Consider the following 22,953-nt stretch of genomic DNA (forward strand, 5'->3'; position numbering starts at 1 on the left):
GACAGACAGACAGACGGACATGGCTAGATCGTCTTAGATTTTTTCGCTGATCAAGAATATATATACGGACAGACGGACAGACAGACAGACGGACAGACAGACAGACGGACATGGCTAGATCGTCTTAGATTTTTTCGCTGATCATGAATATATATACTTTATAGGGTCGAAAATGGATATTTCGATGTGTTGCAAACGGAATGTATTTCCGTATTTCGGTGGTGGGTATAAAAATGATTAAAACATAATTATCTTGTATTAGCGCAATTTTACACAATGCACATACAATAAGTTGTCTGGGGTATATTGGTGGCTTTACCCCACTTAAGCTCTTACTTACTTGTTGATTCTGATTGCATTTGAATTCCTCAGTTAAGGGAAAGCTTTCTACAATCTTAATACTTATGCTGTCAAAAGTAACCTCATCAAATCACTTATGTCTACACGTGCTAGTGTAGTGAGACGAACTAATATACCATATACTTATTACTGTTGTATAATTAAACCATTAATGTTGTTATAGTATCATAAATATCATCGCCATGGGGTATATTGAAATCAGTCTATTTTTACTTGCTTACTTTTTTTTAATTTATTGTAATTTAAAAATTCATTAAAATTTCATTTCATAAGGTTATTATCTATACAAATGTATGGTAAAGGGTGATTTTTTAACTATTATCTTTTGGGCAAAACTGGTTTAAACAGCTCACGTTGCTTCACAGTCAAACATCTTCGGTTTGGTCTATAATTTAACCATAAATCGTCTTACAAACGAACAATGCTTGCAAATTATTGAAATAGAAAATGCCTGCTCTATTAAGAAAGTTCATCGCGCGCTTCTTCCATTTTAGGGAAGAAGCTTATTTTTGGCTCAATGGGAATGTCAAGAAGCAGAACTGTCGATTTTGAAGTGAAGATCAGCCAGAAGCATTACAAGAGCTACTAATGCATCCAGAAAAAGTCACAGTTTGGTGGGGTTCATGGGCTGGTGGCATCATTGGACCGTGCTTCTTCAAATATAATGCTAATCGTAACGTACCTGTGAATGGTGAGGTGAACCGTACTATCGATTCAAATAAAGATTTTATGCATTTTTCTTAATTTTATGTGTTTTTGCTCTCGAAAAATTTTCCCATAGATCTTAAAAAATCACCCTTTAGAAGACATTGAACATTTCATGTCAGAATCATGGATTATTTATTGATTCTATTTTCCAACTCACTCACTCGTGCCATTTAGTATTGACCTTTAATAACAACACACAAAACATGTCGTGATTGAGTTCGATAATTTTACACATGACTTAGATTAGGATAATTAAGGACATGTACATTTGTATAGTGTGCATGGGTGTACTAAAAACGTGTTTAATGCGTGACATTGAACTTGAATTGTCTTCTGTGTTTTTCATTGAATCATTATATATACCCACATCCAAAAAAATAAGCTTCCTGATATCAACCAACATTGTCTGTTGATTTTATAATTAAAACAGTTTACTTTTGAAGGAAACAACTTAAAATTTTTAAACATTTTCTTTACAAGTCATTGAACCGCAAGGAGCTCTCTGTGAATTAAAGGACACGACATACACACATAACAGCATACTCTTGATTTACTTCTTAAGAGTTCTTTGCTTTGCAATTCTTTGAATAGAAGCTTTGATCTTAATGGCCTAAAGCTGAACAATATCCTTAAAAAAAATGCAGTTAAGAGTTCTACGCAACAGAGGCTAATTTTCCATTATGAAATTTTGCATAAATACATCTTATTTATATACATAGATCGGTTGGGATTATTAATGGCCGGTCCATGTTTAGATATAGCTCCCATATATACCGATTTCCCGATTATGGTTAGGTTAGGTTGAAAAGAAGGTGGAGATATTAATCCGCCCCATGCCACTATGGACATAACCTAAGCCAGTAATCGGCTTAGTGTGCGCTTTAAATACAAAAAAAGTGACATCGAAAAAGGAAATCTAAGTTGGGAATTCCGTACTACCTCCAAAATCCTTAATTGTTTTCCATACCATTCTCCTAAGTTGGTTTATGCCTGGTATAGTGTCCCCACCTAAGTGCCGGTATTTGTTAGACGCGAAAGCCGGTCAATGACAAAGGAAATACTCCAACGTCTCATCATCTTCCCCGCATGCCCTACACATGCTATCACTTGCTGCATCGATTTTACATAAGTGAGCATAAGTGAGTAGTCCTATGTGTCTCGTCATGATACCAATGACCTCCTTCTTACTTTCTTTCAGTAATAGCCTTGTCTTCTCACATATGATTTTCGCTGTCTTACCGACCGTTTCGCTGTTCCACAGCGCAATCCCATTCGTCGCCCGCGACTCCTTTGCTTCCTTACGCAATCAGTTCACTGCCCTACGTGACTCGTGCCCACGCCCATAACTCGGACTGCGTTGACCCGATAGGCTTCGGGTTGACCAAGTTTATTGACGGCAGTTCTCTGGCCTTTACCGCCAAATCGTCTGCCCTTTCATTCCACCCAAACGATGCAGATTTTGCCATCCTCAGAGAAGGCGTTAATCTCCTTCTTACACTGCATGACTGTTCGTGACCTTACCGTCCTGGTTGTTATTGCCCTTATGGCAATTTTACTGTCCGTGAAGATGTTCACACTCGACATCCTAGCGTTAGCGCTACACCACCTTACGCATTCCGTGATCACCGGGATCTCCGTCTGCAGGCAGTCTAAAACAGATGTCAGTCCTTGGGATCTCAATGTAGACCCCAGGCCCACTTTGATCAATCCGTGTAAAATGATCTTCCATATGGCAATACTAGGGTCCCGACAATCCAAGACAAAGCCGCTGGCAGCAGTGCTTCGAACTCAACCTCAAGGTTCATCTCAGTTAACCGATCGGAAACCTCTTCTCTTCCTTCCAGGTTTCCTATCGTCGCCTCGATTATACAGCAATGGTATGAGCTGGTTCCATCTTCAATCCATTCACCCATCACCTTAAGTTTTATAGCCGCAGTGGCTGCCTCACACTTAATCTGTATGTCAATGGGTCGGATATCTAGAATAGTCTCCAGTGCCCTAGTGGGCGTGGTCCTCATTGCTCCTCCTATGCCAAGAAAACATGTTTCTCTGAACCTGTTGTATGACGCCTTACGGAGGCGTAAGTAAGTATTGGTCTGATCACGCTCCTGTAGAGCCTGTGGACTATCCTCGGATTCAAGCCCCATTTCGAGCCTACGACCCGTCTACATAGTGCCCAACATCTGTGATCCTTCTCAGTACTCAGGACGAATGTGACACTTACAATCTTCTTGAACCTGTAGAGAGCGGAATTTTTGTGCATGGGTATTTCTTTTTATGACCTCCCATTTTTCTTTCTACATATAAAGAGAAACCGTCCAAAGAACTTGATAAATGCAATATAAGGCCCAGGCGAACTTGACACACTTTTACTTAGAGCTTAGTTAAAAGTTGGGTGTTATACCCACCACCGAAGGATGGGGGTATATTCATTTTGTCATTCCTTTTGCAACCGAAATATCCATTTCCGACCCTATTCAGTATATATATTCTTGATCAGCGTAAAAATCTAAGACGATCTAGCCATGTCCGTCCGTCTGTCTGTTGAAATTACGCTACAGTCTTTAAAAATAGAGATATTGAGCTGAAATTTTGCACAGAGTTTTTTTTTGTCCATAAACAGTTTAAGTTCGAAGATGGGCTTTATCGGACTATATCTTCAAATAGCCCACATATAGAACGATTGAGGGTCTTTGGCCCGTAAAAGCCACATTTGTTATCCGATTTTGTTGAAATTTGGGACAGTGAATTGTGTTAGGCCCTTCGACAACCTTCTTCAGTTTGGCCTAGATCGGTTCCGATTTCGATATAGCTGCCATATAGACCGATCCGCTGATTTAAGGATCTCTCGATTTACTTAATTTTGCTAAAATTTGGGATAGTGAGTTGTGTTAGGCCCTTCGACACCCTTCTTCAATTTGGCCCAGACCGGCCCAGATTTGGATATACCTGCCATATAGACCGACCTCTTGATTTAAGTTTTTGGGCCCAAAAAAAGCGCATTTATAGTCAGATTTTGACAAAATTTGGTACAGGGAGTTATGTTAGGTCTTTCGACACCCTTTTTAAATTAGCTCAAATCGGTTCAGAGTTGGATATGGCTGCCATATAGACCGATCCTCCAATTTAGGGTCTTAGGTCCATAAAATCCACATTTATTATCAGATTTTACAGAAATTTGGGACTGTGAGTTATGTTAGGTCCTTTGACACCCTTCATCAATTTGGCGCAGATCGGTTCAGATTTGGATATAGCTGCCATATAGACCGATCTCTCGATTTAAAGTTTTAGGTCCATAAAAGGAGCATTTATAGTCCGATTTTGACAAAATTTGGGACAGTGAGTTATGTTAGGTCCTTCGACACCCTTTTTCAATTTGGCTCAGATCGGTTCAGAGTTGGACATAGCTGCCATATAGACCGATCCTCCGATTTAGGGTCTTAGGTACATAAAATCCACATTTATTATCCAATTTTACTGAAATTTGGGACAGTGAGTTATGTTAGGTCCTTTGACACCCTTCATTAATTTGGCCCAGATCGGTTCAGATTTGGATATATCTGCCATATAGACCGATCTCTCGATTTAAAGTTTTGGGTCCATAAAAGGAGCATTTATTATCCGATGTCGCCGAAATTTGGGACAGTGAGTTGTGTTAGGCTCTTGACATTTTTATTTTTCGATGTAGCTACAAAAAACACCAATATTTTCTTATACACAATTGAACAATGACTTGTACCTATTAGTATTTGGTCCAAATCGGAACATATTTCGATATCGCTGCTATGGGGCATAAGGTATGATTTTCACCGGATTTTGATAAAAGGTGGTTTACATATATACCCAAGGTGGGGGGTATCCAAAGTTCGGCCCGGTAGAACTTAACGACTTTTTACTTGTTTTTTTTTTTTTCATCATATTCGTGACTAAAGCTGTTTCTATAAAGAATTTAGTCGAAATTAGTGTGTATAAATTTTCGAAAACTTACCATCCAAAACAGCTCCTTAGCCAATAGGAAAAACAAGTAAAGCCTAATGGTAAAATTCAAACTTTATTTAAATACAATTTATTTCAATATTTATACATCAATGTATGTACAACTAACTTACATTAGTTACAGGGGATGGGTTGGTGGGTAGACAATAGGTGGGTGGTTGTAAATGATAACTATTTAAGACACTATAATCCTATTTAAGTATAAAATTATTATAATTACAAGGGATTAACTATGGTTGTTTTCGATAGTTTACTCGTAATATAATAGCTTAAATTAGCTAATTGAGCTCGTTCAGATTCATTTACATCAGAAACACCTAGTCGCCGAAAAATAGTTAATGAGAGACTACAGCTAGACACATGAAATAGAATAACAATACAAATAAGAGTACGATAACGATTACGAATACATTACACATTAACAATACAAACTGGTAAATGAAACCATTTGTTTGATATTTTGTTGTTTCAAATATGAACTTCTTTTGTGTGTTCCTCTTAGCCCACTGCCTGACAGCCTGCCTGGTGATTTGAGTGATTGTTCTCCTTTAAAATCCTGTCGTGGATGTACGTGCATATGATGTCTTCCTGGCCGGCGGCAAATCTGAAGTGTAATCCTGGCAACGGTTTGTACAATTGATGGCCTGAAGCAAAGGAAAGGAAAGGAAAGAAGAACAGGAAGAAGCAGCAAAGAAATGAAAAGACACATTAATAATGGATGCGATAACAATTCAAAATGTAGTAGACACCATTATATTCTATGGTTGCTCTCCTCTGCGGAAGTAAAGTAAAGAGGGTGAGCAACACACGTTGACCACCAGTCACAGGACATTTTATGGACTAACGCCAACTAAGATGAACTTAAATTCGCGACATCTTTTGTTCTTGTTTTTTCTTTGTTTGCTTCTTTTTGTCTGGGAATTTTGACCTATTTTTATGTGTCAGTTGACACACGTGTTTTGAGTTTTAAATTTTAATGAGCAAGTCCTTGCTTGATTCCATTTTCTGAGCATGACAATAGTTGCTTAAAGTAAATATTTAAGATTCTTAATATTTTTACCACAATATGTGTGAAATTTGTGTTGTGAAATTCTTAAAGTCTAAAGAATTAGACTCATTAAGACAATTTTTATACACACCACCGAAGGATGGGGGTATATTCATTTTGTCATTCCGTTTGCAACACATCGAAATATCCATTTCCAACACTATAAAGTATCTAGACATGTCCGTCCGTCTGTCCGTTGAAATCACGCTACAGTCTTTAAAAATAGAGATATTGAGCTGTAATTTTGCACAGATTCTTTTTTTGTCCATAAGCAGGTTAAATTCGAAGATGGGCTATATCGGACTATATCTTGATATAGCCCCCATATAGACCGATCCGCTGATTTAGGGTCTTAGGCCCATAAAAGCAACATATATTATACGATTTTGGTGAAATTTATGACAGTGAGTTGCGTTGGGCCCTTCGACATCCTTCGTCAATTTGGCCCAGATCGGTCTAAATTTGGGTATAGCTGCCATATAGGCCGCTCCTACGATTTAGGGTGTTAGGCCCATAAAAGCCACATTTATTATCCGATTTTGCTCAAATTTTGGACAGGAGTTGTGTTGAGCCCTTCGACATCTCTTGTCAATTTGGCCAAGATCGGTCCAAATTTGGATATAGCTGCCATATAGACCGATCTTCTGATTTAGGGTCTAAGGCCCATAAAAGTCACATTTATTATCAGATTTTGCTGAAATTTGGGACAGTGAGTTGCGTTGGGCTCTTCGACATTTTACGTCAACTTGGTCCAGATCGGTCCAGATTTGGATATAGCTGCCATATATACCGATCCTCCGATTTAGGGTCATGGGCCCATAAAAACCACATTTATTATTCGATTTTGCTCACTGAGTTGTGTTGAGCCCTTCGAGTTGTTGTGTCGAGTGAGTTGTGTTGAGCCCTTCGACATCTTTCGTCAACTTGGTCCAGATCGGCACGATATAACCGACACGATATAACTATGAGCACCACACAGGCTGGAATTTTGAGCTCCGACTAGTGTGGTGTCCATCGTTACCACGGGAAGCACTCTTTAAAGAGAAGGTGCAGTATATATTTCATTAATGGTCTTCGGTGATAACCATTAGTGAAATTTTATGTTGGATATATCTTGACTCCTTCTCTTTAAGCAGATATTTTTGGAATAGTACGTAAAAAAGTAAAACGGCGTCAAGTTCGGCCGGGCCGAACTTTGGATACCCACCACCAAACCTCCTTTCGTCACCTTGAAAAATGTATACCCTATAGCAGTTATATCGAAATATGTTCCGATTTTGACCCAATGTTTATAAGTACAAGTCATTGTTCAATTGTATATTACAAAATATTGGTCTTTTTAGTAGCTATATCGAAAAGAAAACCGATCCGAAACATATACGATACGGATGTCGGAAAGCCTAACATAAGTCAGTGTATCAAATTTCAGTGACATCGGATTATAAATGCGCCTTTTATGGGGCCCAGACTTTAAATCGAAATATCGATCTATATGACAGCTATATCCAAATCTGGACCGATTCGGGTCAAGATGCAAAAAATTTTTGAAGAGTCTAACACAACTCACTGTTTCGAATTTCGGCGAAATCGGACAATAAATGCGCCTTTTATAGCCCCAAAACCTTAAATCGAGAGATCGGTCTATATGGCAGCTAATCCAAATCTGTACCGATCTAAGCCAAATTGAAGAAGAATGTCGAAGGGCCCAACACAACTCACTGTCCCAAATTTCGGCGACATCGGATAATAAATGTGGCTATTATGGGCCTAAGACCCTAAATCGGTCTATACGGCAGCTATATCTAAATCTGGAGCGATCTGGTCTAATAAGTGCAAGTCATTGTTCTATTTTGTAGAACAAAATATTGTTTTTTTGGTAGCTATGTTCAAATATAGACCAATGTAAACTATATCCGCCACGGATGTCGAAAAGTCTAACATAAGTCACTATGTTAAATTTCCAAATTTCTGCGAAATCGGACAATAAATGTGCCTTTTATTGGCCTAAGATCTTAAATCAAGAGACCGGTCTATATGGCAGCTATATCCAAATCTGAACCGATCTGACCCAAATTGAAGAGAATATCGAAGGGCCTAACTTTACTCAATGTCCCAAATTTCGGCGACATCATACTATAAATGCGCCTTTTATGGTTCCAAAACCTTCAATCGAGAGATCGGTCTATATGACATCTATATCCAAATCTATACAAATCTGAGCCAAATTGCAGAAAGTTGTCAAAATGCCTAACGCAACTCACTGTCCCAAATTTCGACGAAATCGGACAATAAATGCGCTTTTTATTGGCCCAAAATCTTAATTCGAGCGATCGGTTCATATGGCAGCTATATTCAAATCTGAACCGATCTGAGCCAAATTGAAGAAGATTATTGAAGGGCTTAACACAACTCACTGTCCCAAATTTTAGCAAAATCGGATTATAAATGCGCCCTCATGGGCGAAAATTGTAGAAAGATGTCGAGTGACCTAACATAACTCACTGTCCCAAATTTCAGCAAATTCGGATAATAAATGTTACTTTTATGGGCCTGAGACCCTAACACAACTCACTGTTCCAAATATCAGCATAATCGGATAATAAATGTGGCTTTTATGGACCTAAAACCCTATATCGGCGGATCGGTTTATATGGGGGCTATATCAAGATATAGTCCGATATACCAAATTTTCGAACTTAACCTGCTTATAAACAATAAATGAATCTGTGCAAAGTTTCAGCTCAATATCTCTATTTTTAAAGACTGTAGCGTGATTTCAAAGGACAGACGGACGGACATGGCTAGATCGTCTTCGATTTTTACGCTGATCAAGAATATAAATACTTCATAGGGTTCGGAAATGGTTAGTTCAATGTGTTCTCAAAACTTTACACAATGATACGACTTCTGATATGTGCACATATTTTGACTGAAATCGACTCAGGTTTAGATTTACCTCTTACTTATGCATATTTATACCCTACACCACCACTGTGGTACAGGTTATTATAGATTTGTGCATTTGTTTGCAGCGCTAAGAAGGAGAAGAGCTAGACCCATTCATAAGTATACCGATCGACTCGGAATCACTTTCTGATTCGATTTAGCCATGTCCGTCTGTCCATGTATTCTTGTAATCAAAGTGCAGGTCGTATTTGTTGTCCAATCATCACGAAATCTTGCACATGTCACTGTTTTGGCTCAAGGACGAACGCTATTGATCTCAGTCTCAGATTTAGATATATCTCTCATATATATCTTTCATCCGATATGGTTTTTTAAGGCTGTAGAAGCCACAATTTTTTACCGATCTCTACAAAATTTGGCATGGGGTGTTCTATTTGACGTCTCCATATGTGTGCAAAAATTCATAAAAATCGGTTCAGATTTAGATATAGCACCCATATATATGTATCGCCCGATTTGCACTTAAATGGCCGTTGTAGCTACAATTTTCAACCGATCTGCCCAAAATTTGGCACGGACTGCTTTGTTGCAGGTCTTAACATATGTGGAAAATTTCATCAAAATCGGTTCAAATTAAAGGCCCCGATTGGGCCTTTTAAGACTGGAGAAGCCAAAATTTTTGTCCGATCTTCACCAAATTTGGCGTGGAGTCGTTTTTGTGAAGTCTGAATTGAATGTATGTGCAAAATTTCATCAGAATCGGTTCGAATTTAGATATAGCTCCCATATATATCTTTCATCCGATTTGGCCTTTTAAGGCTGTAGAAGCCACAATTTTGGTCCGATCCTTGCTTGAGGCGCTTTATTTGACGTCTTCATATGTGTGCAAAATGCCATAAAAATCGGTTTAGATTGAGATATAGCTCCCACATATATCTCTCATTCGATATGGCCTTTTAAGGCTGTAGAATCCACAATTTTCGTCCGATTTTGCATGAGACGTTTAAATTGACGTTGTAATACGTGAGCAAATTTTTTTTAAAATCGGTCCTAATTTAGATATAGCTCCACAGTGTTTCTTAGAGGAATGTTCATGGGCAAAATTTTTAAATTTATTTAGTTTCAAATCCTCATGAAAATTGACAGATACCACTCTCTGATAACTGTTGACAATGCATGTGAATTTTTTGAAAATCGATGCAGATTGATGTATGGCTCCCATATGTAGACATTGCTTGATTTTGACTTATAGATCTGAAATTATTACAAGATTGCATGGATTTTCCTAAAATACCTATCAGAAAACCTTCGTTGTAGTCCATCCAAATCATTCCAGAATTTAAATTAAGTCCATGTAGTAAAATTGTCCAATTTTTAGGGTAGGTGCTTTATAGTCGGTACCGTCCATTTTTAGCCTTTTCTTACTTTTTTTCATATTCTGATATGAACAAGATGTAAATAAGACATGGTCAATGGCGGTGGGTATTCAAAGTTCGGCCCGTACAACCTTAATGCGTGTTTATTAGTTATCCTCTATTATTTTCACATTCACTGTACACATATAGTGAAGTTATTTTCAGTATTCGTATTCTAGCATCATAATTCCTTGAGGCATTATAACATGAATAATTCACTTTTATCCAATACCTCCTAAATTAAATTATTTATGATGTATCAACTTCTTGCCGCCCGAGTTACTCTTAAAAAGAGTCCAACAAATTTGTGTTGAAGTACAAATCATTGTTTTTTTTTGTCATTTCACTAAGCCTGAGAGTGCAAATCGGCTTATCCGAGTTTTGTGTGTTTCCGCATTTGTTATTCAAAGATTTTGGTATTATCTGAGATATTTTTATATAAGAATCAATCAATTGCTTTGTTTTATAACACATAACCCCTAACCGAAGATAAAGGAATCATCGACGTTGGCCAATTACAAGGTCTATAGGATTCATTTGCTATGCTTTGCAGAATAATTTATTTAAATCTTCTCATTCGTTTTCTTGTGAATAGATATTCAATTTAAAATTTTATGATTTCTTATTGAATTTCATTTATCTTTAATTGCATTGTGCTAACATATACACCACACACACATACACACACACAGTTTTTATTTACACTCACCCATCACAGCAGTTGGTCCATAGTCATTTGAATATACGTTACGGATTTTTATTTTGAATTTTTATGATGTGTGATTTATTGGAACATTTGTTTAGCATAAAGAGAAAGAAAGCAAAAAACAAAAAAAGACTCAAGAAACGCAAAAAAAGAACAACAACAAATGATGGGAAATAAAATTTGTAGTCTCTACTTGAGATGGAATTCTATGTGAATTGATTGAATTGATATATTACGTATATGTTACGCATATACACATACATATATGAGTATATGTGTGTGTGTGTGTATAATAAATTATACAAAGGCAAACAAGGCATCATTGATAAATGCAAATGTGTTGATTTGCATGAATGTATTTAAACGCTCCACTATTAATAGCCACAAATCTTTGTTATGCTGGCATATCAATGCTCTTCGCATATCACAACGTCTCTGTCAATTTATTTGACTAAATCGAATGGAAATGAATTTTATGCATGTGTGTGTCTGTGTATGAGTGTTTTGGTTATGTCCTTTCGCCCCACAATGAGTCTGTATTTTATAGATACTCATACATATGTCAATTGAATAATGGCCTTTAATAATTGGTATTTGTGTGGACCAATCTGTTGTTAGCTGTTTGTATGAAGGCGTGTTGTGTAGAAATGTAATTTTCAAATTTCAAAATGTAAGAAAACAAGTAAAAAAAGGCCCGGCCGAATTTTGGATACCCACTACCTCGGGTATATATGTAAACCACCTTTTGTCAAAATCTGGAGAAAAATTCATACCTTATGCCCCATAGTAGCTATATCGAAATATGTTCCGATATGGACCAAATAATAATAAGTACAAGTCATTGTTCAATTGTGTATAACATTGATCTTTTTAATAGGTATATCCAAAAATAAACCGATCTGAACCATATACGACACGGATGTCGAAAAGCCTAACATAAGTCACTGTGTCAAATTTCATTGAAATCGGATTATAAAAGCGCCTTTAATGGGGCCAAGACATTAAATCGAGATATCGGTCTATATGGCAGCTATATCCACATCTGGTCCGATTTGAGCCAAGATACAATAAAATTTCGAAGAGCCTTACACAACTCACTGCCCAAATTTCGGCGAAATCGAACAACAATGTGCCTTTTATGGGCCCAAAACATTAAATCGAGGGATCGGTCTATATGACAGCTATATCCAAATCTGAACAGAACTGCGCCATAATGCAGAAGTATGTCAAGGGGCTTAACCTAACTCACTGTCCCAAATTTCGGCAAAATCGGATAATAAATGTGGCTTTTATGGGCCTAAGATCCTAAATCGGCGGATCGGTCTATATGACAGCTATATCCAAATATAGACCGATCTGGGTCAATTTGAAGGAAGATGTCGAAGGGCCTAACACAACTCACTGTCCCAAATTTCAGCAAAATCGGATAATAAATGCGCCTTTTATGGCCCAAGGCTTTAATTCGAGAGATCGGCCTATATGGCAGCTGTATCCAAATATGAACCGATCTGACCCAAATTGAAGAAGGATGTCGAGTGGCCTAACACAACTCACAGTCCCAAATTTCAGCAAAATCGGATAATAAATGTGGGTTTTATGGACCTAAGACCCTAAATCGGTGGATCGGTCTATATGGGGGCTATATCAAGATAAAGTCCGATATGGTCAATCTCCGAACTTAACCTGATTATGGACAATCTTGATCGATCTATCTTGATGCAAATCTTGATCGATCTAGACCAACTTACTTACTTTACTTTAATTGGCTATGACAGAATATTTCTTCCACTAGCCTAACGTAGAATAGCGTTCCAAGCGTCTCGATCTTCTGCGCTCATTCTAAAATCTCTGACACCAAGTTTCGAGGTGTCTCCCACAACTTGATCTTTCCATCGGGCTTTTGGTCTTCCCGGTTTGCGTGTACCACCGTGTTTGCCATCAAAAGACTTCTTTGCTGGAGCTTCTTCATCCATTCTGACTACATGACCTAGCCAACGCAGCTGTTGTATTTTGAGGCAGAAGTATGTCGAGAGGCTTAACTTAACTCTCTGTCCCAAATTTCGGCAACATCGGACAATAAATACGTCTTTTATCTGCCCAAAGCCTTAAATCGAGAGACTTGTCTATATGGGAGTTATATCCAAATCTGATCCGATCAGGGCCAAATTGAAGAAAGATGTCGAAGGGCTTAAGATAACTCACTATCCCAAATTTCAGCAAAATCGGATAAAAAACGTGACTTTTATGGGCCCAAACACTTAAATCGAGAGATCGGTCTATATGGGGGCTATATCAAGATGAAGTCCGATATAGCCGATATTCGAACTTAACCTGCTTGTGGACAAAAAAATAATCTGTGCAAAGTTTCAGCTCAATATTTCTATTTTTAAAGACTGTAGCGTGATTTCAACAAACAGACGGACAGACGGACGGACATGGCTAGATTGTCTTGGTTTTTTACGCTGATCAAGAATATATATACCTTATAGGGTCGGGAATGGATATTTCGATATGTTGCAAACGGAATGACAAAATGAATAAACCCCCCTCCTTCGATGGTGGGTATAAACAGGGCTTAGTTTTAATACCCTCCACCATAGTATGGGTGTATACTAATTTCGTCATTCTGTTTTTAACACCTCGAAATATGCTTCTCAGACTCCATAAAGTATATATATTCTTGATCGCCCTTGATTTTGCACAAACACTTTTTATTAGTGTAGGTCGGTTGGGATTGTAAATGGGCCAAATCGGTCCATGTTGTGATATAGCTCCCATATAAACTTGGGTCTTGATTTCTTGAGCCTCTGGAGGGCGCAATTGTAGTGCGTTTTGACTGAAATTTTGTACATGGTGATTTGGTATCACTTCCAACAACTGCGCTAAGTATGGTTCAAATCGGTCCATGTTTTGATATAGATGCTATATAAACCGATCTGGGGTCTTGACCTCTTTAGCCTCTAGAGGGCGCAATTCTCCTCAGATTTGGCTGAAATTTTGCATGAGGTGTTTTGTTATGACTTCTAACAACTGTGTTAAGTATGATTCAAATCGGTTCATAATCTGGTATAGCTGTCATATAAACAGATCTTGGATCTTTGCTTCTTGAGCCAATAGAGGGCGCAATTCTCATACGATTTGGCTGAAATTTTTCATGAGGTGTTTTGTTATGACTTCCAATAACTGTGCTAAGTATGGCGCAAATCGGTACATAAACTGATATAGCTGTCATATAAACCGATCTGGGGACTTGACTTCTTGAGCCTTTAGAGGGCGCAATTCTCATTCGATTTGGCAGAAATTTCGTACAACAGCTTCTCTCATCACCTTCAACATACGTGTCTAACATGGTCTGAATCGATCAGTAGCTTGACACAGCTCCCATATAAACCTATCTCTCGATTTTGCTTTTGAGCCGCTACAAGGGGCAATTCTTATCCGAATGAACTGAAATATTACACAATGATTTCTACAATGTTCAGCATTCATTTATGGTCCGAATCAGACTATAATTTGATATGGTTGCAATAGCATAACAGTTCTTATTCAATATTCTTTGTTTGCCTTAAAAAGAGATACCGCGCATAGAACTCGACAAATGCGATCCATGGTGGAGGGTATATAAGATTCGGCCGGGCCAAACTTAGCACGCTCTTAGTTGTTACATTTTTTTTAATACAAGCATTTTTAAATTAAAGTAAAACAAACTCAATTCGTCATTGTTTTCATATTAAAGCAGAGAACTTAAAGTCAACATTGTTCAATGTTGAAATGAGAATTTTCTCCGTGGGTAGACTTCCGTTCTTGTATCAACATTGTTTTGCTTGAATATAGGTTGTTTTTCTTCTGAGTGTAGATATGACGTAAATTGAATGATGACGGGAGGCGTAGAAATGGGAACGTTTTTTCATAACGTAAATAAAAGAAACGTAATTTGAGACATAGGTAATGGAGGCATTTCGTTACTTCATTGCTTTTCTTCCCAAATCGGGAGATGGGTCTATGCGGGGTTAGCAGCAATGTCAACAGATAGGATAAGAGGACAGAAATTAATTCATTGGGTCAGCACAATACATGTTCGCTTGTCATGGCAAAGAAGTGGTTATTTTACATGTACTTACATATTTTCGCTTTAATTAGCATATTTTTGTTTCTTTCACAAGGAAACTACCATTTCAATTATCCCTCGCATGTAATATGTTGCATACTGCTACTTCTTTACAAAATTCATTACCGCTTTTTTCAAACATCACACCGTCACAGCAAAAAAGAAACCCAGTCATACCATAAAGCACTGCTGGCAACATCCATTTGACAATAAACTTTTATTTGTATTTGCGAATAGCTGCGATGTAGGAGTGTAGGTGTGGTTTGCCTTCTCCACGTTGATACAATGGAGTTTGTGTGCATGTCATTGTTTGTTCGATTGTTTAATTGTGTTATTGCTGTTGGTGTTCTATTTGATTTTTTAATTTGCAAGTAAATAACTTTTAAATCTTTTTCTAATTGATTGAAAAATACCACATTTGTTTGCCGCAAATATTTAACAATAATGCGGCATATCATCACCGTCATCATTAGGTTATGCTCCTACTCCTGCTGCAGCTACAGCTAAATTATATTACATAGAAAAAAAAAACCGTTCCATAATTGGTGTTGTCTATGTTTTTAATTGTAACGTTTTGTTAACGATGGCATTCGTTTTATTTTATTAAATTTTTCTATGGCAAATTGTTCTTTATGCCGCCCTTGATTGATTATGTTGGTTTGGATCAATTGCTTTTATTTACATTTCGCATGCTAATTATGTAAAATAGGTTTTTTGTCGTCGGCGTCGTCGTCGTCGTCGTTGTTATTGTTGTGGCATTCCCGGTCCATAGAATGTTTTTCGCAAATTAATTGAAAAATTATAGTAATTAACCGCTTATCAAACAAGAGCTTGTGCGCTATTTGCAACTTTAATTGTGTTCGTTAAGTTTTGATTTGTGGCCAGAAATGGTGTGGCTAGTGGCTGGTGCATGGGTGCGTATACGTTACACCACGGTAATTGATCCCATTGATTATTTATCACTCATACGTGACGGTGTACGGGCAAGTGTTGGACCAACTGCTGTTGCAACGGGCTACGATGTTTCAGAGTGATTTTCATAATCGGAGAACTGTGGTGATTTATGGCTTCAACGCTTTTTAGTTGCAAGCAAGGTTACTCTCCAAAGAATGAAGTCCACGGACAATGTTAATGGTAACATGTCAAGTCGCAGTTGCGCTTACTTTCACAAAAGTTAAGCTAGCTGCTCGAAATTTAAAAATTTAAAAAATTGAAAATTTAAATTTATTGATAATAATCCGTTAGGATTGTAGATGGGCAAACTTGATCTTTGTTTAGGCATAGATCCCTTACTAAACCGAATTGCCAGTTAACTAAATTATTGCGTTCCTGGTGTTAACGGAAACTTAACACCAGGAACGCAACAATTCAGTCCAAACGGGTCGTCAGAAATTGACAAATGCGCAAGGCTGATAGGAACACCGCAGTTATTTAATTTGCCTCATTGCGGCAGCCCTTGTACACAAATCAAATAAAAAAGCACAGGATTGAGCAACACGGAGGATCGTCCCACCCCAAAATTCCACATTCTTACATATAGACCGATTAGGACAATATGAAAGATGCTGGGGAGACAAGTACGAATTAAATACTAAATAAATCCGAAACCTCATCCAAATTGGATAACCATTGTGACTTCAATGAATTCATGAAGTAAGAAGTCGTATGAACTTAGTTGAAGGGCGTACTTAAACCTTTCGTATAAAATTTCTGCAAAATCAAGCAAAAAGGTAATAATCTTGTGGCCGTAGTAAACTTTTCGGGAGAACGGTTTATATGGAAGCTAGATCAGGTTATTGACCGGTTTGGATGGTACTTGGCGCGCTTATTGGAAGTCGTAATAGAACATTGAGTGCAAAATTTAAAATGTCGTTGGATAAGAATTGAGCCCACCAAGTCAAGCCGAAGGACCAAATCTGAACTGATATGGCACATTTGCAATCCCCAACGGCCTTCATCAATAAAGAGTATATTTACAAAGTTTCAAGCGGATATCTTTATTCTTTCAACCGCTAACATGATTTTCCCAGACAAATATACATTTTATTGTCTCAGATCAATATTTCGAATGGGAGGGAATGATTAGATTAGTATGCCTTACATTCTATGGTGGTGGGTATAACAATTTGGAGGCCGCCCAACTCCTAATAAACACACCTAGGGGACAATGTAGGAGGGCCGTCCCATACATAAAATACAATAAATAATCATTTTTTAGCTCCATACACTTTTTTCAGCGATTTTCAATGACTTTGATACCCTGTTTGTAAAAAGGCATATTCTGCAAATTCCATCTCTTCACCTCTGGCAAACCTCTTTTCGCAGTAGCTCGTTTATACCCACCGCCACCAGGGGGTATATTCATTTCATTTCGTTTGCAACACATCGAAATATCCATTTCTAACCCATTTCGTAAAATTCTAAGACGATTTAACGATGTCCGTGTTTCTGCCCGTCCGTGTGTCCGTTAGTTGTAATCACTTTACCGTCTTTACCAATTGAGATATTGAGCTGAAAATTGGCACAAATACGTCTTTTTGATTCACGCAGGTTAAATGACATTATTATCTGATGTCGAATTGACATCATTATCTGACGTCACGACACGACATTCAAATTTGGATGTAGAGCTTTCTAAGGAATCCAGTTGAGTATTTAAGGTCCAAGCAAGACATTTGTAAAAAAAAAAAAATAAGAGCGTGCTAAGTTCGGCCGGGCCGAATCTTATATACCCTCCAGTATCTCTTTTCAGGCAAACAAAGAATAATGAATTTGGACGGAAGAGGAGGAGCTATATCAAGTTATAGTCCGATTCGGGGTTCAAGAAGCAAAATCGGGAGCTTGGTTTATATGGGAGCTGTGTCAAGCTATAGATCGATTCAGACCATATTGCACACGTATGTTGATGGCCATGGGAGAAGTTGTTGTACAAAATCTGTGCCAAATCGGATGAGAATTGCGCTCTCTAGAGGGTCAAGAAGTCAAACCCCATGATCTGTGTATATGGCAGCTATATCAGGTTATGGACCGATTTGAACCATACTTCGCACAGTTGTTGGAAGTGATATCAAAACACTATGTGCAAAATTTCAGTCAAATCGGATAAGAATTCCGTCTTCTGAAAGCTCAAGAAGTCAAGACCCAAGATCGGTTTATATGGCAGCTATGCCAGGTTATGGACCGATTTGAACCATACTTAGTACAGTTGTTGAAAGTGATATCAAAACACTATGTTCAGTTCAGTTCAGTTCAGTTTCAGTCAAATCGGACGTGAATTGCGCCCTCTAGAGGATCAAGAAGTCAAACCCCATGATCTGTGTATATGGCAGCTATATCAGGTTATGGACCGCTTTGAATCATACTCAACACAGTTATTGGAATTGACACCAAAACACTACGCGCAAAATTTCGTTCCAATCGGATAAGAATTGCGCCCTCTAGAGGCTCAAGAAGTCAAGACCCAAGATCGGTTTATATGGCAGCTATATCAAACCATGGACCGATTTGGCCCATTTACAATCCCAACCGACCTAAACTACTAAGAAGTACTTGAGCAAAATTTCAAGCGGCTAGCTATACTCCTTCAAAAGTTAGCTTGCTTTCGACACACAGATGGACGGATAGACATGGCTAGTTTGACTTCAAATGTCACGACGATCACGAATATATAATTTTTATGGGGTCTTAGACGCATACTTCGAGGTGGAGGGCATACCCCCATCCTATGGTGGAGGGTATTAAAACCAGTCAGGAAAGGCAAAAGTCGGTCGGATCCGACTATATAATACCCTTTACCACCGAGTCTACGTACTATTTTTAATACTTGGAACCTATGTTGATTTTTAATCAGACTGTAATTTTACCCTTCATCACAACTGTGGTACAGGGTATTACAGGGTACAGGGTATTGCACCCAAAAGGAAGAAAGATAGACCCATTGATAAGTATACCGACCGACTTAGAATAACTTTCTGATTCGATTTAGCTATGTCCGTCTGTCTGTTGTCTGTCTGTCTGTCCGTCTGTCCGTATTAATTTGTGTACAAACTACAGGTCGCAATTTTCATCCGATCGTCTTCAAATCTGGCATGGGCATGTTTTTCGGCCTATAGACGAAGCCTATTGAAATTGGAAAAAATCGGTTCAGAATTGGATATAGCTCCCATACATATGTTCGTCCGATTTGCAGTAATACAGCAATAAAATGGTAATTTGTTAACCGATTCTCTGGAAATTTGGCAGGAAGGATTTTCTTATGATTCTCAATATTACTAATTGTCGGTAATATAGTAGTAATGTAGTCGGCGTTGACAAATTTTTTCAACAGCTTGTGACTCTGTAATTGCATTCTTTCTTCTGTCAGTTATCGTTCGTCGAAAACGATCATGATCCAAGCATGGTGAACCAGCTCAAACCACTTCAAAGGCTGATTTCCACCAAAAGAAGGTTATGCTGTCTGTTTGGTGGGATTGGAAGGGTGTGGTATATTTTAAGCTGCTTCCAAGGAACCAAACGATTAATTCGGATGTTTACTGTCAACAATTGGACAAATTGAATACAGCCATCAAGGAGAAGCGACGAGAATTGGTCAATCGTAAAGGTATCATATTCCACCAGGACAACGCTAGACCGCACACATATTTGGTCACTCGCCAAAAACTGAGTGAGCTTGGTTGGGAACTTTTGATGCATCCACCATATAGCCCTGACCTTGCACCATCAGACTACCATTTATTTCGATCTTTGCAGAACTCCTTAAATGGTAAAACTTTCGGCAATGATGAGGCTATAAAATCGCACTTGGTTCAGTTGTTTGCAGATAAAGGCCAGAAGTTCTATGAGCGTTGAATACTAAATTTGCCAGGAAGATGGCAAAAGGTTATCGAACAAAATGGCAATTATATATTTGATTAAAGTTCATTCTAAGTTTTATTAAAAATGCATTTACTTTCTTTTAAAAAATCCGCAATAACTTTTCAGGCAACCCAATATATATAAATATATATTCGTCCAATTTGCAGTAACACAACAATAAAATGGTAATTTGTTAACCGATTCTCTCGAAATTTTGCAGGAAGGATTTTCTTATAACTCTCGATATTACTGGTGGATTTAGATATAGCTCTCATTTATATATATATATCGCCCGATTTTCACTCCCAGACCCACTGCAAGCGCATTTATTGACCAATCTTCCCAAAATTTTGTTCAACGCTTTCCTCGACGAATTCCACAATATCCATGAAATTTTATCGAAATCGGTTCAGATGTAGATATAACTCCCATGTTTATGTTCGACTGATTTTGGGTAATTTTTTGTCATTTGTCAACCGTAGTTATTACCTTTTGAACATATTTGCTTTGCTCGATATTTGATACAGGAATTTTAATAATCTATCTGGATACATCGGCCGACGTCCATCAAAATTGGTTCAGAATTAGATGTAGCCCCCTTTGTGTTTATAGGGTAAGTGTAGGGTATTATAAAGTCGGAGCCGCCCGACTTTTGCCTTTCCTTACTGGTTTTATATAAGTTTCGCATTCTTCTCTCAAGTACCTTTTGTTTGAATCCCATATTGTCCCAAACGGCTTTTATGTCCTTTTGGGGTGATTTTTATTATGGGCGGCCCCTCTGGGACTTGACCCCAGTTTTTTATTCTACTTCCAACTACCTTTCATTTAATACCCATATTGTCCCAATCAGTACGGATATCCGTTTTGGGGTAGGGCGCCCCCACGTTCGTTTGACCCCAAAGTTTTATACAAATTTTGTATTTTTCGGTTACTAGAAGGGGGCATACAACATTTCGCTCTTATGAATGAACCCATCTTCTTGTCCGGTGTAGGCTGATCGGGCCAATATTAGACTAAAAGGAAAGTATTTTAATGCATGAAACAAATGCAAAATTTTTAAAAATTTTAGCCCATAAAAAAATTACTTTCCCTAAAAGCCTTTTCAATCGGACATGTAAGTCGACCAGGACAATAAGGAACTCTAATGAAAGGACTCACGGAGTAGAGTACGAATCCGATATATAAATATAGGAACAAGTGTCGGTGGCCATATCACACCAGAAAATATACCCTCCAACGGGTATATATCATGAGGTTTTTGGTTTTGAGTACGAAACTGATACTAATATTTCGAACCAAGTGATGCAATGTCAGTTTTGTGGCATCAGCCACCATTCTACCAAAACCTCCACAAAGTGGTAATCACTATAGCTCTCTTATAATTTTAATAATGCTTTTTGGAATCACATCGCATGACAAATATTTATAGGATTTATTATTAAATGTTCAAATGATGGCACTTCGATTGGCAAATGACACAGATTATCATTTTCAACAAAATGTAATTAATTTTAAATAAAGCCAAGCCTAAAATGAATTGCAGTAAATTGTTTTGTAACTTATGTTCATACTTCATAAATATATATTGTGGCTATTTATTGTATGTCAATGGAAATGAGCAAAAGCAATCGTAATAAAAAAAATTGTAGAAAAAACTTTTTTAGAGAAAAGAAATAATCTTTAAACTGTATAAATTTTATGGAAGTTCTGAAAAGCGAGAATAAAATTATAAAAAATAAATTAAAAAAAAAAGAGTAAAGTAGGCCAATATATCTAGGTCAGGTTAGGTTTAACTGGCAACCTGCCATCAGAGTCATCAATACGTTATAGTCCTTTGGATAAGAAATGACCAGAAGTGACATACAAAGTGGATATTTTCAGCTTTAAAATGTTTCCTAATAAATTTTAAAGCTCATTTTTATTACTTTTCTTTACATCTTTAATATTTATTTTAGTCTTTGTTAACGAGAACTAAAACACATTATTTATGTAGATTCCAATACTTTCCACAGAAAAGAAGGCTTTTGTTAAATTTTACCAAAATGTGTGATAGACCCCTGAAATTATGAAGCCAATAATGCACACATTGTTAAATTTAGTTTATACAACCACACAATCAACCGAACAACGTTCGCGTGTAAATACAAGCGAAATGTGCTCTCATTTCAAATGTGCCTCAAATGGTGTTTGCTGAGATATACATACGTGCTTGTGATTATGTGGCTTACGAATACAATTGTAACGCAAACACTGGCATGAAATACAGTTATTTGTGGGTGGTCGCGTGTGTGTGTGTGTGTGGCTGTTTGCACAATGAATGTGTGTTGTAGCCAACAAAGTACAAATACTGTCACAAATCTAAATGACCATAAGTGGTACATTTATTTATTGTAATTTACTCCATTATTTGGTTGCCATAACTGAGCCTGTGTTCAAATGTAATGGTAATGAAGGAATAACTGCTTGATGTTGTAAGAACACAATAGGAAGAATCTTTTATATCATACAAATTTAAGCTCCAATGGAGACTATTTGGAGTATATTAACATGTAGAAAAGGAAAACTTATGATCGCAAAGTTAATTTCTTAGCAGAAACATTTGACAGTGAGACTGGAACATACTAGTATACTCTGAAAATCTGGGAGTTAGGAAAGGTGGGGTTTATATCCAATCTCAGCAAGGCAAGGAAGGCTACAATAAAAGCCTATAGATCTATAAACCTCTAAACGCATTGATACCGAAGGGGTTGTTAACAATGTGAGGACCGAAACACCCATCCAATCCTTAGACCAGTACCGGGTACTTAGAGGCTGGATACTTATCCACTTATGCAGGAGTGTAAATTGTGGG

The 22,953-nt window shown here is 37.6% G+C and overlaps 1 protein-coding gene across 1 annotated transcript in view; it reads right to left on the reverse strand.

The window, feature by feature from the left end:
- Positions 1-5,568: 5,568 nt before the first annotated feature.
- The window catches only part of LOC106083326 (allatostatin-A receptor), a 59,542-nt gene continuing 42,157 nt past the window's right edge, over positions 5,569-22,953 (reverse strand). The window contains exon 4 of the mRNA XM_013246263.2: positions 5,569-5,708. Within this exon, the coding sequence (XP_013101717.1) occupies positions 5,613-5,708 (96 nt within the window). The 3' untranslated portion in view covers positions 5,569-5,612. The remainder of the gene's footprint in view (positions 5,709-22,953) is intronic.

The sequence above is a fragment of the Stomoxys calcitrans genome, chromosome 2 (assembly GCF_963082655.1).
Source record: "Stomoxys calcitrans chromosome 2, idStoCalc2.1, whole genome shotgun sequence".
Taxonomy (NCBI): Eukaryota; Metazoa; Arthropoda; class Insecta; order Diptera; family Muscidae; genus Stomoxys; species Stomoxys calcitrans.